The 22,649-nt window shown below is 39.3% G+C and overlaps 1 protein-coding gene across 1 annotated transcript; it reads right to left on the reverse strand.

Annotated features, from left to right (window-relative positions):
• Positions 1 to 1,029: 1,029 nt before the first annotated feature.
• On the reverse strand, positions 1,030 to 22,079 carry eif3eb (eukaryotic translation initiation factor 3, subunit E, b). Its single transcript, XM_036567657.1, has 13 exons — positions 21,935 to 22,079; positions 20,486 to 20,603; positions 20,080 to 20,197; positions 19,913 to 19,955; positions 19,295 to 19,399; positions 17,021 to 17,146; positions 15,258 to 15,382; positions 14,808 to 14,934; positions 12,326 to 12,427; positions 9,896 to 10,005; positions 6,950 to 7,052; positions 3,332 to 3,466; positions 1,030 to 1,332 (listed from the first exon to the last, which is right to left on the reverse strand). Exons 1-13 carry the CDS (start codon positions 22,022 to 22,024, stop codon positions 1,294 to 1,296), a joined length of 1,341 nt encoding a protein of 446 aa, XP_036423550.1. The 5' UTR covers positions 22,025 to 22,079; the 3' UTR covers positions 1,030 to 1,293.
• Between the last annotated feature and the right edge of the window lie 570 nt (positions 22,080 to 22,649).

A 22,649-nucleotide genomic window follows, 5' to 3' on the forward strand; every position in this document is an offset into this window, starting at 1 on the left:
CCACAAATTTTTGTTTTGGAAATAATCAGTATGGAATCATCATCCTCATCATCCATCATCCTGGCCCTTATTTAACAAAGTTGTGTAAAAGAAAAACAAAAAACAAAAGAGTGCAGCTTTAATGACGTACAAAGTACTCTGCGTCTGATTCATGAAACTTTCCTATGAGATTTAAGCACAAATGATGAATCCGCTTGAAACCAAGCGCCAACCTACCAGCACCTCATTTACATATCATTTACATAAAGCCTGCTCTAATTCATGCTGTTTCGTTAGGGAGCCAATGAAATGCCAGCATTCAGAGGCTCAGGAGCCAATGGCTGTGCTCGTAGGTGGAGTTTGAGGTCATGCAGTGAGTGCACTCCTTCCCCCTACTGACCAAACTTTATAGTGTTAAAACTTTAAATACTGGGAAGAATTAAAATGAGAAATAAACAAAACTTTTTTTAAAGACTGTAGAATGATGTGATTATGAAGTGTAAAATAATATATTTAAATGCTGTATTATTGCAGTGTATAAGAGGCTTCTGCACTGGCTGTGTTTTGTATTGTTTAATTTGTGGGCGGAGTCTGTAGTAAAAATGACAGTTTAATATTTCTTTACTTGGAATAGTTGCAGCAGTTGTTTACTGGCACACTGGTACAAGTAGCTACATCCACTTTTGTACTACACATTCTGAGCATTACTGTTACTTTCTATTATTATTATTATTATTATTATTATCATCATTATAAGATATTGATTACAGTTTAGTTAACCATAAATGGATAATTTTTTTCAGGTTGTCAAACTATTACAATCAAATTTACACACAGTCCTACCAGACACTTGTTCATACAGATACACCAAATATGAAGTTAGTAAATAACAACTTTTGGTGAATTTGCATGCTCAGCTTTGAAGACTAAATGTCTAAAACTATGAAACATGCATATTCAGCTATGTCTGTGTTACCTGGTGGAGTAGTACCTGCCAATACTTTAAAGATCTAAAGTCTTCGCTGTAAGATAGACAGTTGATGAGAGAAGTTCAAGTGGACTGTTGGAATCTGTTTATTTCAGTGATTGGCGGTGGACTGAGGCAGAACGCAGCATCGTGGCTTGTTGAATAAAGACAAGGAACTGCTCAGGACCGAATCCGTTACCGCTTTACTGGGTTAACAAAAGGGTGCATTCTAAATAACTTAACAGCAGCCATGGTAAAATGAATTAAAAGAAATAATAACTAGGAATGAAGCAAGAGGTCTGCATAAAAATAAGGTTAAAACTCTAAATAGTCTCTGATCCACTCGTCTAATAGAAGCTGGAGTCTTGAGTCGCCCAGTTGGGTGTCTGTGAAAGAAAAGTGTTGGATGTTAGTGAGATGAATAAAGTGGATAAAATAGATATATTTTGGTTAAAGAAAGAAAAACTATGTGACAACAAAATGAGAGTCTATTTAGTGTGCATGGTGGCTTAAGCTAGTCAGCTCTTGTTTTGTCTCTTATTCTCCAGGGTATATTTTGGTTTGTCCATCTGAATTTACATGACCAAATAGTAAGGCAAATTATTCAGTAACTGCATGAAATAAATGTACATTTTTATTTATTTATTTTCGTAAAAGCTCCCGTCAAATTAACATAACATGTGTTTTATGATCACACATATTGCTATATGCTTACAATTTAGTGCTGAAAGCCAAAAATCTTAGACGCTCTTTGTATTTTTTTTTTTTATAAAAATCATTTTTACAGAGCAGATCACTGAAGAGACGCCATCTGTTTATAGTTTATAGCCCAGATTTGTGGAAAAATGGGTCGACTTTCAGTAGAACAAATTGTGAGTTCAGCTTCTTTTATTCTAAGGGTTTAAAATTACATCACCCATCTATTTGACTGAAAGAAGACAGTTACAGCTCTCATACGACCCCCATCTTTAGAATGTAGCTTATGAAATATGAAAGTTATGAAGAATATGAAGAAGTGCGTTTTGGAACCACCGGTGGTCTCAAGGAGTTGAAAAGGTTAATTGGATACGGCTCCAGTATGATACTCTGTTTCAGGCTGATATCAGCAGAAATTAGTCATAATGTTAACATAAGAACCTCTTATAAATAAGTTCATTTTCAGTCTTTGTCATATACTACACATTATATTTCGCAGCATTTAATGTGGAAAACTTCACTTTATCTCAGTAATGCTGGAGCTCCTATGTAAGCATCAAGCTGACGCTGGTGTACGTTCACTTAGGGTTTAATATTACTTACGGCACTTCAGTCGACATTTGTAGCTTGCAAAACATGCATGTAACATATTCATTATGTGCTTTCAGGGCTGAATGATTTGGGAGAAAATATCTAATTGTGATTTTTCTGACCAATATTGTCACTGCGATTATTTTCTATAACTGAATAAAGGTCCAGGCCTTTTATTTCGGCCAAAAAGACCAGAACATGCACTTTTTCTAGACTGAGGCTTGAATCCTGAATGTAGTGTGCTGGACTGCCTGTTAGTTTAGGTTGTGTTGTTATGTACAAAACACAGTTTCCACGCTCTGTGTTATTAGGTTAAATCTACCCGCTAAAAACTTAAGACAGTGTTGTTGATGATACAGGCAATAATTGAAATTGCAGCTCATGTGATCTGAAATGTGCACTATTAAATTTTCAGCATAAAAATGATTAATCGTTTGTACTTACTATGTTGCAGTTTTTAGCAAATTATTTAATGAATATATCAAATTAAAGCCTAACTCTGATTATTACTGGAGGAGCCTGTTAGCAAGTTGACTGATAAAATATTTTTAAGTAGAATTTAGTAAAGAAACAGCAAAATGTTTCCCCATCATTCTATATAATTGTACTGTAAGTGATTTTTCTATTCTTTATTTTTTTTTCAACAGAATGAGAAAAAACTGTAGTTTTTTATGTCATGTTAGCTATGTATTTGGTCCTGTAGAGTGTTTGAGCATTGGAGCATGGTAGCCTACTTTTAGATGCTCGTTTTAAGTAAAAAGCAATTAAAAATTAAAATCTTTTGTTTAAAGCTTAGTCAATTTAAGGGGAAAACTGGATTTGTACTGGACTGTTAATATCGGTATCAGTATTGGAAAAAGAAATTTCTAAATTTAAATATTGTAAATTCAGCTAAAGCTAGAAACCAGTTGTTTCAAATTTAATTTGCACTGCACTCTATTTGGGTTAATTCTGGGCCAATACATTTTTAAGAGAAGGGGACATTATTTTTATTACTGAACAAAACGCTTTGAAAGAAAATGTTTTGGAGAATGGGCGATTAAGAGACTGTGTTCTTATTCACTGGGCTGCTTTAAACAGTTCAGCCAAATGCTGTACCTCATTCCTGTTACTGTGGCTAAGTTTCTTCTCGATGTTCATGGCGAGCATCTGGCTGCGGAAGGAAAGGCTCTTGGTCTTCTCAATGACCTGTTGGTACGGCGACACAGCGTTGTTGCCCATCACTACGTGGCCCTGCAGAAAAACACTCACCATCAGAGTCTGCCAAACATATCACAACTCATCACTGAAGGGCCAGGCAGGAAAGAGCACGGCTGGCACAAATCTAGCAAAACATCAGAGAAACCCAAACTGATCCCTGAGCTTAAATCAAAACAAGCATCAGAACTGCTGATTAATGCCAAGATGCAGCCACATAAAACACCACAGTGCTGTCAAAGCTTTAAATTTAAAGCTGATTTTGAACAAGAACTCACTCTGGATTTAATCATCCAGGATTTAAAGTTGAGCACCAATATCCAGAGCTCTACTCACGGAAAGTGTCTGACACCAAAGGCCTGTTTCACAGAGAACATTCAACTGAGACAGGGTTCCTGACTCTCAGCTACACAAGATCTGACACATGTAACTGTAGTTAACTCGTTTTATGACAGTGGTCAACAACCTTCTCTGTTAGATACAGGCTAAGATTAATGCACATTAGAGCGAGACATTTGGGAAGATCGATCAATCATGTATAACTAGGCCAGTCACAACAATGAAATTTTAGCTGATGATTAATTACCATATAAATAATTGCAATTAACATTATTTGGCAGTTGTTCATTGAACGTAACTAAGTACAAGGCCTAAAGTAGCCAAATTAGCTGTCTAACTTCTTAGCTATTGATACCTTGTTGCTCCCTAGAGATGACAGAAACAGCCTGAGCTCAAATAAACAAACATTACTCACCGCCGCCCTCTAAAGGCAATAAACATCAATTAAACAACTGTCACTCACCGCCGACCCTCTAAAGGCAATAAACATCAATTAAACAACTGTCACTCGCCGCCGCCCTCTAAAGGCAATAAACATCAATTAAACAACTGTCACTCGCCGCCGCCCTCTAAAGGCAATAAACATCAGTTAAACATTACTCACCGCAGCCCTCTAAAGGTGTTAAACAAACGTCAATTAAACATTACTCACCGTCGCCCTCTAAAGGTGTTAAACAAACGTCAATTAAACATTACTCACCGTCGCCCTCTAAAGGTGTTAAACAAACGTCAATTAAACATTACTCACCGCCGCCCTCTAAAGGTGTTAAACAAACGTCAATTAAACATTACTCACCGCCGCCCTCTAAAGGTGATATTAACAAACGTCAATTAAACATTACTCACCGCCGCCCTCTAAAGGTGTTAAACAAACGTCAATTAAACATTACTCACCGCAGCCCTCTAAAGGTGTTAAACAAACGTCAATTAAACATTACTCACCGCCGCCCTCTAAAGGTGTTAAACAAACGTCAATTAAACATTACTCACCGCAGCCCTCTAAAGGTGTTAAACAAACGTCAATTAAACATTACTCACCGTCGCCCTCTAAAGGTGTTATTAACAAACGTCAATTAAACATTACTCACCGCCGCCCTCTAAAGATGTTATTAACAAACGTCAATTAAACAACTGTCACTCACCGCCGCCCTCTAAAGGTGATATTAACAAACGTCAATTAAACATTACTCACCGCCGCCCTCTAAAGATGTTATTAACAAACGTCAATTAAACATTACTCACTGCCGCCCTCTCAAGGTGATATTAACAAACGTCAATTAAACATTACTCACCGCAGCCCTCTAAAGATGTTATTAACAAACGTCAATTAAACATTACTCACCGTCGCCCTCTCAAGGTGATATTAACAAACGTCAATTAAACATTACTCACCGTCGCCCTCTAAAGGTGATATTAACAAACGTCAATTAAACATTACTCACCGCAGCCCTCTAAAGGTGATATTAACAAACGTCAATTAAACATTACTCACCGCCGCCCTCTAAAGATGTCATTAACAAACGTCAATTAAACATTACTCACCGGCACCCTCTAAAGGTGTTATTAACAAACGTCAATTAAACATTACTCACCGCCGCCCTCTAAAGATGTCATTAACAAACATCAATTAAACATTACTCTCCACCACCCTTTAAAGGTGTTATTAACAAACATCAATTAAACATTACTTACCGCCGCCCTCTGAAGGTGTTAACAAACATCAATTAAACATTACTCTCCACCACCCTTTAAAGGTGTTATTAACAAACATCAACTAAACATTACTCACCGCCACCCTCTAAAGGTGATATTAACAAACATCAATTAAACATTACTCACCGTCGCCCTCTAAAGGTGATATTAACAAACATCAATTAAACATTACTCACCGCCGCCCTCTAAAGGTGATATTAACAAACATCAATTAAACATTACTTACCGCCGCCCTCTGAAGGTGTTAACAAACATCAATTAAACAATACTCTCCACCACCCTTTAAAGGTGTTATTAACAAACATCAACTAAACATTACTCACCGTCGCCGTCTAAAGGTGATATTAACAAACATCAATTAAACATTACTCACTCATCACGTGTGAAGGAATATACTGCTGTGTAATGTGTTTAGTGCTGTGTTATATGTTATTATATTCAGTACTGTGTGTTGTACCTGGTATGCAATCTGACTGTACCTGGAACATTCTTTCCTGCCTACTGTTGTTTTTCCCTACATGCTCACGTCTGTCACACCTGTCACTTGTCATATATAGGCTGGGCCTAATCCTGGCATCAGTCCAGCCTATGTAACTTTGACCATCCACTGTTTAACAGGCTGCCTAAATGTCTGGTACCTGCACTCAAGAATTCAGTACACCCAGACACATGGCTGCTTCCTGGTTTGGTGGGTTTGGATTCCTCACATGCTTTTTCTATTTCCTTTTATTAATGCATTTGCCTCGACCTAACAGATGAAAACGCACCCACTTCACACTGTTCGTTAGGACGCACAACATACTGTGAAAGCTTAAAGAATTGGTCAGCTTAAATAATTGCAATTAGGCAATAACTGTGACAGGTCTGCGTATAATAGGAGAAATCAAGCAGCTCATTTTTCAAAGAAAGAAAAAGAAACCATACTACATACATACAGAGGAAATAAAGCATCTATAATGGTAAAAGCAACGCTGCCCTCACTGCCACAGTCTTCGTTTTTTTTGAGTAATATTTGCTTTATATTCTGGGCATCTGTGTGGCGCAGTTGGTTTCCTCCACTAAAAAGCAGCATTTTCACATGACTGACACCACAAAAAGACGCAAAAAGGATCCACCTCCATCCGAATGCTGTCCCTGCATTCATAAAATTTCAAAGTATTTAATATGACAGATCTTTTAACTTCCAGCAAAAGTCATAACACAGACTGCAACGCTTCCTTTACTTTCAGCTGCTGTTCAACAGTTGCAAGCATCTGGGGATCTTACCAGGAAGCTTAAAGGTTTTAATGCTACGCACATCCTCTAGAACATTAGCTAATCATAAATGATGTCTCCCGTAAGAGGCAAAAGGGCCCAGACGCAGCGGGGAAAACCTAATGCTTTATCAGCCTCGTCAGTGGACCCACTAGCATCACTACAAATGTCATGCAGTGGGACTAATGCGAAACCGAAGGAGCTTTTTCTCACCAGTTTGGAGTCGATTTTAGCGTCCAGCCTGGCGTTGCGGATCAGGTTAACTATCCATCGCTCTGCCTCCTCGGGAGTCATGTTTAGCTTATCTGCCAACATACTGCAGAGAAGAGAACAGCAGAAGAGAACATCAGGACACAGCTGTATCTAGTAGTCTACTTAACGTTAGCATGACTTAGTGTGAAAATACTACAGCCCAACTGATAAATCACTCAGCTGGTACAATCAGTCAATACAAAGAGTTTGGGTTTAGTTGATAATATTCAATAAATTCGATTATTAAAAGATTCAAAAAAACGTAAAAGCTTTTCAAATAACATCATTTTAAGGACATATGCAGTTCCATGGGGAAACAAATGTTAATCAAGCCAAGTTCAACACCAGCAGCATGCAGGAGCCAGCTCTGCACACTTTATGAGACTCACATTCCTAATAGGCCTGGGAAATACTTAAAAATACTTCTATAATCCACGATCAAAATTATGGATTACATATTAGAACTAACTGCTCTGAACCTGGCTGTTTTCCACCAAGTCACAATGAAGATAGTTTAAGTTCTAAAACATGTTGGCATTTATTTTCGGTTCATTGCACTCAAGCTAAGCTTAACGTGAATTAAAGTAAGCAGGACGGGGACAGCTGCGCAGTAAAGCTAGCAGTACAGTGCATAGCACAGAGAAATAATAGCCAGCTTCTTTTCAAGTATCTCTCTCTGACCAATGGGGCATGAACCCACATGATTAACAAACTTGAGCTGCGTTCACATTACAAGCCTCATTGATCAAATCCGATCTCTCTGACATGATGGTTCACACTCGTTTAGGTATGTGACTCAAATCGGTCATTAATGTGAAGGAACCGGCGCCCTGAAATGACCCGCATGAGCACATCCTACTCAGTAACGTCACGTGAATGAATCATGTGCGTCATCAGCACAAACTAACGAGCAGAACGAGCTTCGCTGAGAAGATAATTAACTCTGATCCCCATCGCCCAGGCCTAATTCCTAACACCCCGATTCAAGGCAATAGTACTGGCGTTTAACTCCAGGTACAGTTTCTTACTGCTCTGGACTGCTAGCTAGTGAGCAAGTTCCCTTCTGTTTTTACTAACAAGAATTAATAAGAGGGTACACACTGGCTGTCTGTTCAGGGCTCTAATAAAATTGATCAGACTACAGCGGGTGTTAAAGCTGACGTGGCTGAGTTTAGCGTGATCTACAGCATACAGCTATAAATAAAAACAAGAAAAATCGAGACCAGAAAGTAGCGTCCATACGCTTGCATGACGTGCGTACATGCGAAGGGGAGTCAAATTTCGGCACAAAACCTGTTGTCTAAAGTGGCTGCATTCAGGTTTTGTTCATGTTTATAGCTCATAGCGAGTCATACTGCGTCATAGACCACATCAACAAGTCTGCGAGACGTTAATGAAGACCTGGATGTGGTTTGAGACGACTGAGAGGGATGTAAGTACAAGTTTTGGGGATGTATTTACAGAAAAGATTTGGGTGACTATTGACTACTACTGTTCGTTGTCAATGAGTGCGTATGCACTCAATAATCCAATCATAATCGGAATTATCCGATAATTCAAATGTTCATGTAAACACCATATTCCGATCTAGAAATCTGATTAAGAAACCTGATAAAGAGAGCTGGATTTTAGCTCAGTAATCAGATTTCTGAGTGCATGTGAACTCTTACTCTGATTTCTATCGGATTTCTCAGTCTGTGCATGCGCTGTTGGAGCGGCACTGAAACCAAAAACGAAATAAAGAAATTAAATATTCTTCATCTTCTAAATGATGTATGTTCATATTTTCAGGCAAAGTCGTGTGATGTTTTAAAAAACAAAGCCGCGGTAATAAGTTTTATGTTATGTTTACGTCACGTCGTCTTCTGTGAGTTTACTGGCTGGTTGCAAAGCAGAAATCCGATTACTGTCTGATTCATGTAGACCTGGAGTTTCCCCATTATCTACAATATAGCTCAAGTGCATGTAAACATGTTGATCGGATTACTGACAAAATCTGATTTTCTGCAGTTATCGGATTATTAAGTGTACGTAAATGCACTCAATGTCTCGTAGCTCCAGCGCTAAACTAAAGAAACTAAATTTGCACACCAAACTTGTCTTGGCCGACTGACCATATCTACACTGTTAGAAATAAAGGTTCTGTTCAGGTACATTTTTCGTTCATCAAGGTACAAACAGTGTAAATGTTCCCTCAAAGGTACAACAGCAGTTTTAAGGTCTGATTGTGAACCTTAAATAAGTTTTTCCAGGCGAAAAGTTCATATTTGTACCTTTTCATAACCGAATGTTTTAAAACAGAACAGTAAAATAAAAGCCTGGAGTCGAGACGGGGTGTGTGGAGTCAATACAGCTTAGAACATATCATTTCAGTGGATTATGGTTCAGTTATGTTCCCTGACTAAAGGTACTGAGATGTGCCCTGGAGGGTTCCATCTCAGTGACAAGAGGGGAACCGGCCCAGTGACAGTTTCGAACGCTGATCCTTTTCTTTAAAACTACTGGAGGCTGTTGAATTTTTGTCCACAATAAATTCTAACAGCTGATGCAATCAGAGTTATTACCTCCTGAAAAGTGGCATTGGTGACAATTTTTTTTTCCATATCGTTCGGGCTCTGGGAAATACAGCGAATTGCCACTGAAGCACTCGTATGGAAATACAGTGACAATGCAGAAGCAATACGGTTCGGATAAAAGTGCACAAAGAGGACCATTGTGTTTTTTGTTTTGCCTCAATCTTTTATCGCTCCCAAAATACACCCCGTTGTGCCGTGCATGCGCTGTCGGCAGGCCTGGCTGAAATCCCATTGATCTTGGCAGCTCAGTGCGTTCACGCCAGGCTAACCTCGATTTACAGCGCTAAGAGGATTAGGATGCTACGCTATCAGTGTGCTCCCAAGACGCTACCTGATGCTGATGCACTGATGAATCCGACAGAACGTCTCGAAGATGAACAGCCGAGCGTTCTCAATGAAATCCTCCAGACAAGCCACCAGGAAAAAGTCATTCACCAGTACCTAGAAAACATGCAAAAATAATCACCCCGCAGAGCATTAATAAGAGGACAGGGCTGCATGCAGCAGTAGCCAAGAAAATATGTAGGAAAGACAGCAGCATAACATCATTAGGCCTGTGTCACTTATTTATTGTTTTGTGCAATTGTTGTAAACAAGCCCCTAAAAGCAGGTCAATGCAGGAACAACTCCAAATGTATGGCAGACGAGTTTGTGCACTCAGCTTTGAGGCAGATATCGCTGTAGGCATAACAACAGGAGAGCATGGTCACGTGAGCAATCACTGCACGTCTCCAATTTTGGCAGCCTTTCTCAAAACAGAAAGGAAACAGGGTTTGAGTGAATGAATGCAGATCCTGGAAGCTACACATGCAGCCTGTTTGTTGCTATGGAGGAATTATGAGGTAAAATATTTAGTGGAATCCATTCTTCCATCTACCTGTGCAATGTTTTCCGTGCCACTGGCTGCCACACAACTCCAATACATTATAGACTCAGCCCACGTTCAACAGCTGGCAAGGTGTTCTTTTCATCAAATGCTGCTCCTTTTTTCTCCAAGTATAGATTGGTGTTCCATCTTTACTTCATCACTCTGCAGCACTTGTTTCCAAAATTTTTTTGCCTACTTTAGACGCTGACTTTTGAGCTGAGGCTGTAGGAAAGGTTTCCTTTTGATGACTCTTCCACGAAGATTGTTTATGCAAGCAACTCTTCACAATAGATCAGACCAACATCATTCCTGTGTCAGCTAAACCTTCCTGCAGGACTACCAGGCCTTTCCGGCCGCATACAAGCAGTTCTGCCTGCAAGTTTTCTTCATTTTCCAGATCTTGCCTTAATTTCCACAGTTTCCTTTAACTGCCAGAGGAAGTGGAGAGATGGCAGTGTTTTGGGTGACACTTGATTTTGAGTCGTCCTTTTAGATGAAACAAACACTCAACAGACTCTCAGTAGGATTAGGTTTTGGGTTGATGTCAAGGTTAAAGTGTTAAAGGATAAAGTGTTACTGTGTTTTCACATATCTTTTTCATAGCATTCTTCTGCTCCATAGGCATCAATCACCTTCATTTTCAGACTCTCAACCAGCTGCTTAAAGGAGCCTATGGTTGTTGGGAGTTAAGGTCAGACAGAGAATTTATTACTCTCTAAAGTCATAAGCTGACAAGTCCTAATGACAGTTCTTAATTAACCAGTCCTAACAAACCAATTAAGGCTTCATGAGATATTTAAATTCTGAGGCTTTACAACTGGAATGCTGTCCAATTTTTTGCATATACCAAGATTACTATTTTTTAATTAATGCAATATAAAGTAACTGTGTATTAAGATTTGCACATTTGTATCTTTTTGGCAGCTTCAAAAATCAACAAAATATGAAATTTGGCCAAAATTTAACATACAACTGTAGGAGTAGCCATAAAGGCAGAATAAAACTATAGGAAAAATATAGGTGATACAGGTAATAAGTCCTCTATGCTTTTCAATACACTCTCACATGATTTTGTTTGTATAATGTGATGATAGAAGAGATTATTTGGCCCAGTTAGCATGTCTGCATTTTTAAAAACTTTGTTCATGACATATAACACTGCATTTGCATTATTCTGAACATAATGACATCCGTTGACATATAATGGGCTATTTTCCGATTCAGAAACAGTACATTTCCATAGCCTGTGTATGTGTGGACATTTCTCTGCAAAAGTCGAAGCACCACAGAGACACTCGGCCTTATCGGCCATTAGCCAGTTTTTTCTGCTTCTCGAGTGGTTCACCACTACAATCACACTATTACTGCCATCCTAGAGACTCTACTTCCCTCACACTCAGAAACAGTGACCTGTACAGCTACAATAGAACACGCAACACAACCTCCAGACTTCAGGTGAACCTTGATCAGTTTCTCAAGGCCACAGAGTCCTTTTGCTGAAAAGTTGCAGTAAGAGTGAAGCAAGGTTAATAGAAGGTTCATTTTTTCATGCTTATTTTTTCCCTTTCTGAAGCATCCCTGAGGCCCAGCTGTGGAGTTGAGAGTAAAGGCTGCCTGCTGGAGGCCTGTGCGCTGACAGCGGTGGTGCTTTGAAACCGCCCTTCGAGAAAAAGCAGTAAATTACACGAGACGGGGATTTGCGGTGGATGAATGGACCCCCAGCTCAAAGCAACAGGATACATTAAGAGCTTTAGCCAGCGGCTGCTTCCAACCAACACGACGATTCAAAGCCAGCGCGGGGATGACAGGCCTAGCAGATAGAAAATCTGTCTCTCTTTTTAACCACACAAACACTCATGCGCTCGCAGCCTCTCGGTAGGTGGGGAGCCTTACCGATTCACACTCCCTCAGTTTCTTCTGCGCGCTGTCAAAGTCGAAGTTAACGTACAGGCACTCCACAAACTCGGTGATGGGATCCTTGTATGTGTAAGACTCCTGGGGCAAGAGGCGGGAAAAATAAATAAAAAATAAATAAAACACAACCCAACATTAATCCTCAAATAATGTGACAGCTAGCATGACATTTTAAGGATAGCTCACCAGGAGCTACTTCCTCTCATCACTACATTTCAGGCCCAAAAAGTTAAAGAAACCTGAAGTAAGGAATAGTTGGAGTGAGCTAAAGAAAAGGTGCATACAGGAGAGAATTACAAACGAGGGCTTGAGACCTTCATCAGGCTATCAATGTAAAGAGAATCATATTTGACCATCATAATCACAGAACACTGTCTTTACACCCTAAGTCTGACCACAAGTTGTAACAGTAAAATTAAACATGCATATATTTATCAATCAATCAATCAATCAATCAATTTGTGACCAAATTGGCTTCATTTTACGATGCCATAGAACAGGGGTGTCCAATCTTATCCGCAGAGGGCCACTGTGGCTGCAAGTTTTCACTTCAACAAAGCAGGAGGTCACCTGATGAAATGTTTGAAGATTAAGACCAACTGATTAAATAAGTAGAATCAGTTGTGCTTCAGCTTGTTTGGAGTGAAAACCTGTAGCCAAACTGGCCTTTTGCGGATAAGATTGGACACCCCTGCCACAGAAGAACTGCTTTTGGTTTCTAAAACAAACTTTATCAATGGACAGATCTTTAGAGAACCATTTTTTTTAAATGAGATGTGAATGTGAAGAACCTTTATAAAGTTTTAAGAACCTCTACATAGCGTAAAAGCTTCACATTATGGGAAGGTATTATAAGGAAGAAAACCTTGTATCTCCAAAATGGCAACTTTACAGGGGAAGGATAAAACCTACTTTACTTTTAATGTAAGTCAATGGAACCAGACTTTTTTCCAAGACATTTTAGGTCATTTCTTTTAGTCCATTCATTGTGAAATTTACATACAATGCAAAGGACATTTCAAACTATGTCAAAAACTAAAAAATGTCAAAAATGGAGATACAAGGTTTTCTTCCGACAACAGTGATATACTATGGCGCACTGTAGCCACTGACCATTGACAACTGTATGGTGTTTGTTTGGAGTGTGGGGGTGTGGGGGGTTCATGGCAGGAATGTTCAGAACCTCATAACATACTTAAGACTAATATGAACATGAACTATACAATAAAAGAAATCAAAGATTATGAGACAAGCTTACTTTTGTCTATCTTAAAGGTGCAGACTGTGTTTTCTGACATTTAAAAGGTCCAAATTGATAGGCACAATATTATCATCAGCTTCGGCCTGCTTTAAAAGGTTCTTCACATACATAAATCTCTTTTACACATGGTTCTTTAAGGATCCAAAAGTGGTTCTGTTATGACCTCACTCAAAGAAGCCAAAGAACCGTTGCTAGGCTGTGACTAGACAATTGGTATCTGGGGGAGAGGTTTAGCCAGGGTCTAATTTTTAGAAAATATTATGGTTTGTTTTCAGTCCATCAGCCAGCTTTACGAGACACGAGGGAGAATTTCACCACCGCAGAGGTTTAATATTGAGTTTCAGTGTAAATCCAATACTTTTCTGTCTAAACGTTACACACTATTATAGCAACAGGAGGAGAGACATGCATCACAGTGCATTTTAAAGCAATAATGTAATAGTTTAGCTTACTGGTCTTGCAGTGTGTATAAGGAATATACCAGCATATCACAAACTTCACCTCTGCATAGAGTGCATTACTTTGCTTATTAACATTAGCAATGGAGGCTCATAAAAATATGTTCAACAATTATATGTGAAAAAACCTGGCAAATACTTGCAGCAGACCACTACAACATTCACAACTGTGTGAAGCCATAATGGCAACTGTTACAACAAACCTGCATCACTATAAGGAGTTTTTTAAGGAATTACATACGGTCATATGCAAACATTTAAATATACCCCTGGTATAGTGGTACAGTGACAATCTTTTGCTGCAAAATTTCAGTGCACAATTTCTATTTATTTGCAGAGATTAACATACTGGAAAAAAATTAAATATAAAATATAACTTTTGCACAGGCCACGTTTTAGGTTTTATTTTTCCCAATATGCGAAATTCAACAAATAAATAGTAATTGTGAATTAAAATGTGCAGAACATGTATTTATTTTCTAATTTCAACAAAACATGCAGTTTGACCAGGGTACCCAAACCTTTGCACACAACTGTAAACATGTATTCATATTGTGAGCCTACACTGAAAAGGCTGCTAACTGTTTTTTAGCCATAAAGTGCACAAAAACAGTTTGCAGTTCTGGTGTAAGTAGCTATCAGTATTTCATTATTTTGATTATGCACTATAGAGAAACTCATCATTTTTTATGTCCATATTCTGCAGCCCTACTCTGGTACATGCTGTTGTTCTATACAGTACCTGTTGGATGACTTTGACCAGGTCTTTGAGGACCTGCCTGCGCTTCCTCACGTCTTTATTGGTGATGACAGCTGTGGTTAGGTAGCGGAGGATGTGCGGGCACATGGTCTGAATAGCGTTCAGATACCTGTGAAAATTGACCACATGCAGCCCTCGATTACATTTACACAACACAAAAGTTTACAGAGCCTCAAACTCAGCTTATTTCATTATTCACTGGCCTGATGCTGCATTTCTGCACTGTAGCTGTGCCGAACACTGAATGTTTAAATCTGTGCACAGTGCTGAAACTGGGTCTAACAATGCTAGCTTGTTATCCAGTCACGCTAACATGCACCACTGACTCTTGTGTTTCAGCTCTTTCCAAAACGAAGGAGCTCCTCGTTAAAAGGCGCGGATTTGTTCCGCTTTCTGTCCGATTCCAGAGCGTGCTGCTCTAACTGCACTCACTGGGGCTGGTAGAGGAACAGCTCGATGATGTTGTCTCTGCCTTTGGGGTGATTGAAGAACACGAACAGAGACCAGTGAATGAGCCACGTCCTCTGCTGCAGCGACTGGAGAGGGGAACTCACTGACTGTGAGGGGAGGAAAAAGAGGAGTAATGTCACATGTTCCCAAACAGAGTACAGTGAGAGTTCTCCAGCTGTAATATGGAACCGGACAACAATTAAGCCAGCATTACACTTGAAACGAAAAATCAGTTTCAAAGTAAAAGAAAAGCCAAATATCACTGCATCATTTGTTCTGAGACATACACAGGCTTTTTAAGTACAGTTAAGCTGGGCCCACACTACACAGCTTTTTGGCCGATTTTAACCCCGATTTGCCCCTTGCAACAAAATTTCACAATCTGAAGCGATTTTCCAGGTCGAGAGCTTGGACGGAAGCGACTGACGGTGCGGATGATCTGGTAGTGTGAGAGGAGCAACACGTGAATCTTTAGCCCTCCGATCGAACTCTGAAGTGATGAGAGACCCTTCGATATTATCAGATGTTTGATATTTACGACTCAGAACGTTCACGAATCCTGCAGTGTGAGAAGATCAGAGATTTACTCAATGAGTGATTCAAACAACAGCCAATCAGAGAGCTAGAAAACTGGAGAAAAAGGCGGAGAGACGTGCATGAACACCGCCTGAGCAGCAGAGCGGAGATAAGAGCCGATATCATGTTTATAAAGTTGATCCAGTCATCACGTCACTCTCTTCACAGTTTCAGCTCAGCTGCCAGTTTGTAGTGAAATACTTCTCCAGCTCTGCTGTGATTTCAGTGTTTCTCAGCCCCATATTAATCCCCTGTTTGATTTCTGAGGAGATCTGGGAGTTTGAGTTCTAATTCGAAGCCCAAACTAGTTAGTCTAGTCGTCTAGTCTGAGCACCCACACAAAAAAAAGACAAGAAATTCTGTGACAAACTGACGTTAAGTTAGTGATGCTCTCCGTTTTAGAAATCTGTTAAGATTTTAGAAGTCATGTAGTGAACGCCCAGCCTTAGGACACTGTGTTTGGTGATAATTCAATTTCGTTCAGTTCTTTCATCATTTGATGTATACTGCTGGCTTCAGACATACAAGAGAACACCATGACTTTCACGACACAGACACAGACGGACATCACTGATAACTACATTAGTGTCAATAAATGTTACTGACGATATTTATCACTATTCCATTCAGTTTGATTGGTACAATTCTGATTTATTTTAAAAAGTACACTGAATACAAAACAATGTAACTTGAGGAGTTATTTATACTTAAAAATACAGTCAATAAAATCAATACGCCGTAGCCTACTTTTCTTTTTGGTTTTCTGACTTTGAAAATAGCCCAATAATTATATTTTAGCAAAAAATAAGGAGCATAAGCTTTACCTCAAAGTTACAACAAGCATTTATAATCAATTATAACACTGCAATATCAATGCAGTTGAATCAGCCTCTTCAGATAAAATGTATCAATGATTCAGATTCCTTTGATGTCAAATCGCCAATGGCATATTACCCACTGGTTAGCTCACAATACTGCTATCATAAAAGCACAGATCCTAAATAAAAATGATTTGGCCAAAGGTCGGTCAATATTAGGAGTGAATATCTGCCAACTGTGCACTCCTATTTGTAGACCTCTAGAAACATGACACAGCATAAATACTGAATGTTCTGGTAAAACCAAAAACGCTGAGGGTAAAAATGCTTTATGGAGAGTTTTGGACTTGCATTGTTGTCGATGGTCTCTCTGAGCCGAGTGAGGTCCTCCATGGCTGCTTCCCAGTTCTGCATGAGGATCTCGGAGGCCAGTTTCCCCCACAGTGAGCTCAGAGCGTTCCTGTCTGTGGAAGGAACCTGGCAGAGAGGAGGGAGACCAGCATTAATTCCAACAGATTCCAGCAAATGTTGTGGCTTATTTATCAACAAGTTCACAATACACATGAACTGCAGCAGTGTTTGTTTATTTGATGTTTGTTATTAACGCCTTTAGAGGGCGGCAGTGAGTAACTTCTGTTTATTTCAGCTTCAGCTGGTTCTGTTGTCAGCTTGAAGCTGCTGACTAAAGACTGTAGGGATGCAACAGTCCAAATATTAAACTGTATAATGACTAGCTTTTGGCTACAATGTTTGATTGGGATCCTATGAAACAGATTTTCTTTGAAATATTGCACTTTTATATTATTTAATGCAATAAGACATCTAACATATGGATGTAAGGTACATGTTCAGCCAATACTTATCTTGCCTGTATTGAAAAAATGTACTGTATCGGGACATTAAATACTGTATCAAACTGAATTATGAATGAACTGATATACCCTTATGAGACAGCCAATCAGCTTGTACTTTAACAGTTTCATACAGTGAACAAAAAAAAAGACAAAATGTTAATGGCAATTTTTACGACGATTAATCGGCAGCTAAAAATGTCACGATCGTGACAGCCCTAATACCCTCCTTCACAAAAGTCCAACTGAGAAACCAGAGCATACTATCTCATATTGACAGTCCCAATCCTTAATGCCACTTTCAAGACAATTAAGCAGCGCAATCTTAGTAAATCCACTAACAACACCCTTGTCCTTTGTCCCTGGAGCCATTAGGCTCTTCAACTCTACCCAGTGGGGCCAGAAGAGAAGAGGGAAGAGGGAAGAGGAGAGATGAGGACTGAACCTCTTATGCTAAATCATAGATTTAATTTGATCTATCTGCACATATGGACCCCTTACTGTACATGCTGCACTTTCTGCACACATCTTGCACACCTGGACAGTTTATTTCAGTACCAATATATCCACATATTTATTCAGTGTTGTCATTATATACTGTTACCTGCGCCTCCTGGTACAGTCATTACTGCACTGCCTTTTTCATCTCAGGTTACAGATCTTATTGCAGATTTCTGTACATTTCTATTTCTATATATGCCTGTAGATGGGATTTTGTATTTATTCTTCTTTTTATATCGTTTCACCCTTATTATTATTACTGTACTGTGATGTGTGACTGATACTGACTGCTAAATTTCCTTCGGGATCAATAAAGTCTCTATCTATCTATCTGTCTGTCTGTCTGTCTGCATTTCTGCTTTCTGTCTCTCTATCTGTCGTTCTATGTCTGTCTATCAGTCTGTCTGTCTGTCTGTTTGTCTTTCTTTCTGCTTTCTGTCTATCTATCTATCTTTCTGCTGTCTGTCTGTCTGTCTTTCTTTCCTTCTGGTTTCTGTCTGTCTGCTTTCTGTCTATCTATCTTTCTGCTGTCTGTCTGTCTTTCCGTCTGTCTTTCTTTCTTTCTGCTTTCTATCTATCCGACTGTCTAAAGGTCTATCTATCTGTCTATCTATCTTTCTGCTGTCTGTCTATCTATTTATCTGTCAGTCTTTCTGCTTTCTGTCGGTCTATCTGTCTTTCTGCTTTCTGTCTGTCTATCTGTCTTTCTTTCTTTCTGCTTTCTATCTATCCGTCTGTCTATAAGTCTATCTATCTATCTTTCTGCTGTCTATCTATTTATCTATCTGTCAGTCTTTCTGCTTTCTGTCTGTCTATCTATATGTCTGTCTATCCACCTGTCTTTCTTTCTGCTTTCTGTCTGTCTATCTTCTGTCTATCCACCTGTCTTTCTTTCTGCTTTCTGTCTATCTATCTGTCTGTCTTTCTTTCCTTCTGGTTTCTGTCTGTCTGCTTTCTATCTATCTTTCTGCTGTCTGTCTTTCTGCTTTCTGTCGGTCTATCTGTCTTTCTATCTCTATCTGTCTATCCATCTTTCTGCTGTCTGTCAGTCTGTCTGTCTTTCTGCTTTCTGTCTGTCTATCTATATGTCTGTCTATCCAGCTGTCTTTCTTTCTGCTTTCTGTCTGTCTATCTATCTGTCAGTCTGTCTTTCTGCTTTCTGTCTGTCTATCCATCTCCAAATTCTAATCATCCTATATTTATAATCTTATTTATCACTGCATACTTTCAATTTCAGATAAAGAGAATTCACTACAAAGAAAAAGAAACTTACCAGCACACGGAAAAAGTAGAGATATTCGGCAGCACCAGAGTAGTTACCACACTCATACTGGAACTTCGCATAACGGTAAAGAGTGTCCAAGTACTCCTGTCGGAACTGTGGGTCAGAACACAGAAACAGCCATACTTTACTGCTGAATTAAACATGCTCCCTTTATTTAGAGTTACAGCCCAGATCAAACTGGCACCAAACTACTAAGCTGACTTAAAACTCTAAAGTGAGTGCCTTCAAGGCCAGCTCCATTCATTACATACATTACAAAGACACTTACACATTGGCAAAAGATCAACGAGCACCTCTGAATCCCTTTGCTTCTTTTTCACTTGCATTGAAGCCTCACTCATTCAATGCAGTCACTGAGCATCTTACACTACAGGACTCGTGGATGTTTTCAGTCGTACAATTAAAACATGTTTAAAAATATCAGAAGGCTTAGAGTCATACAAGATCATTCGCACCATCAATGGCTTCTGTTTCATTTTCTGACCTGCAAATTAGCTTCAAATTGCCAGATTTTGTCAAACGGTGCAAATCAGGGCTAAAATTGGGCTAAAACTGTGAAGAAAATGATGACGTGAGAAAAGGTGGGGTTATATTACAGTAACTTACATTATGTTTGTCGGCCAAGTAATCAAACAGCATCCTCCCATCCCTTTAAAAAACAAACAAAAAAAAAACATCAACTTCTTATTATACATGTGACACAATAAGATCTGATATGATTTCATAAGAAAGACTTTGCGCACTTAATCAGTGAGAAACTACTTCATGCCCACCTCGTAGACTGCATTTGCCTGGTGGTCTCTGGGTCTTCAAACATCTTGACGATGGGCTCCGTCTCTGCCTGAAGCTGCTTCAGCTGAGCTACTACCGTGGTCCTCTTCTCTCTCAACGCTGCAGGAGCAGAGCAGTCAGGAATGAAAACAACACCACAGCATGCACAGGCTTTAGCTCGAAGGTTCATTACATATGAGACATTGCGTAACGTGTAATAAGTGCCTTAATTGCAACTGTGCAGTGTGTTTATTTCACTTCCACAGACCCACATTGGTTAACCGTGATTGTGAGTATACAGACATACAGAAGCTAAGTAATGACTTTTCAGTCTAATTGATGCCAGTAAGTACTAACAGGAGAGAAACAGACAGCATGTTATAACTCAGTGAACAGGGACACACTTACATTGTGGAATCTCCTTCTCAGGATAGAGACTCTTATACACGTCCATGGCGAAGTCCACCATGTTTGTGTCGCTGAGGAGGTCCAGCTTCCCTTGGAGCAGCTCTTTCTCATTGTAGATCTAGAGACACAGTTCAGAGATTTCCACAACAAGCTGACTCACAATTTTGTCATTAAACAACTGGATTTGTACATCGTTGCTGTTGGGACAAAACCTTGTATCTCTATGTTTCATATATATATATATATATATATATATATATCTGCTGTCAAGGAAGAAAACCTTGTATCTCCATTTTTGTCGGTTTTCAGTTTTTGACATAATTTGAAAATGCCTGTTGCTCTTTACATACTATGTAAATTTCATGATGAATGGACCAAAAGAAACAGCCCAAAATGACTTAGAAAAAAGTCTGGTTCCATTGACTTACATTAAAAGTAAAGTAGGTTTTTTCCTTCTCCTGTAAAGTTACTATTTTGGAGATACAAGGTTTTCTTCTGACAACAGGGATATATAAATATATATATATATATATATACTTTATTTTACATTAACTTCCATTATAAGGTAAATTAAATCTCAACAAAAAAAGTACAGATTTTATAAAGACTATCTGTAAAGCACAAAACAAACAGGCATAAACATATGTTCGTATGTGACCTGACTCGTCTCTGAAAGTCTACTCTTTATTCTGCTTAGTCAACAACTGAATATTCATGAGCCATCTCTGCTTCCTTAAAATCATTGTCTTTCAAAATAATTATTTGCATATGGATTCTGCTTAGCCAACGTAGGTGCAGAACAAATGCATATGCATAAACGTATGTTTATAAGCGACCTCATCCGTCTCCGAGAGAGCGCGCGTTACATGGCTTGGTGACGATATGAATATTCATGAAGCAGCCGGCTTGCTCAAGAGTTTATTTGACTTAGCGCAGCATGTCGTTAGCCATTCTTATGAATATTCAAACATGTACTACACTAAGTGTACCAAATAAAACCCACATGTTCCGCTCATAGAATTAAATCTAACATTAAATCGGATGAATAAGAGTGATATGTGTAAAAGCCAAACGTTAGCGAAGTCTGTTTACAAATAGGCTGATAAGATAAGGACGCCGGCTGTGTCATGAATATTCATATCTTAGGTAGCGTTCACGACATTTCTGAATATCTAACGGTGGCGTAACTATTTTAAAAAGGCAAAACTGCTCAAAATGGCGAAAACGGGCAGTAGATGTGAGAGACTGATTTAGCTAGTTAGATAATTCGCTGTGAATATGTTAATTAGGTCTTTACGGATTCATAGCGGCGGCTCTGCGCCGTTAGCCTTCACGATGCTAACTCGCTAGCCGGCAGCTAAACATGGGTCAGTCCGCGCAGGAAATACGGCTTCACAAAAAAGACGAACATGAAGCTTATAAGCTTTTCACCGTCAGCATCCTCCTCACCTCTTTAACGGAGAGAAACTCCAGCAGCGGGAAAACCAGATGCCGGTCTAAGAAATGTGCTATCTTGGTCGTCAGGTCGTATTCCGCCATTGTTGAGAGACAAAATGACTGAAATAACTTTATTGAGATCCCCGGATGCGGACAGCGGTGCGTCTGAGAAGAGTCTACTGCTGGACCTACTGGTGGGGGCGGGATGGGGTGGGGTGGGGTGTGGTGGGGGGAATGTTCCCCCTGGGCATCTGTACAGAACAGTACGGTGAATTTTCGCCGAGGCATTGGAGAGAAAGGCTTTATTTGTTTATTTGTTTGTTTACGGCATCGCTTTAGGCCTTCCCTTTGATGTTACAGTACAATTAAAAAGCAGAGGATGCTGCAGAGCCTCAGTGTTGGGCATCCATTTACTCTGAAAGTCACTGTTGAGTCCAGTGACTCTAATCACGACGCCACAGGCGACTTAAAGGAAAGTTCCACTGGTTTTTCAAAATTCCTTGCATAGTTTAGTCGTTGTAAATAAAGTCATTCAAAGTGGTTTGATGTGAAATTGTGCATTGTAGAGAAACCTATCAACTGTTTTCTTTACAGTGAGGGAGAAAGGCTTTATTTGTTTATTTGTTTGTTTACTGCATCGCTTTAGGCCTTCCCTTTGATGTTACAGTACAACTCAAAAAGCAGAGGATGCTGCAGAGCGTCAAGTGTTGGGCATCAATTCACTCTG

The sequence above is a fragment of the Colossoma macropomum genome, unplaced genomic scaffold (assembly GCF_904425465.1).
Source record: "Colossoma macropomum unplaced genomic scaffold, Colossoma_macropomum, whole genome shotgun sequence".
NCBI lineage: Eukaryota > Metazoa > Chordata > Actinopteri > Characiformes > Serrasalmidae > Colossoma > Colossoma macropomum.

Coding starts and splice junctions, on each gene's coding strand:
- eif3eb (XM_036567657.1), bottom strand. CDS start 22,024: ATGGCGGAATACGACCTGACGACCAAGATAGCACATTTCTTAGACCGG. Junction 17,147..19,294: donor TCTACTTTTTCCGTGTGCTG/GTAAGTTTCTTT, acceptor CCTCTCTGCCAG/GTTCCTTCCACAGACAGGAA. Junction 7,053..9,895: donor CATCAGTGCATCAGCATCAG/GTAGCGTCTTGG, acceptor TCTTCTCTGCAG/TATGTTGGCAGATAAGCTAA.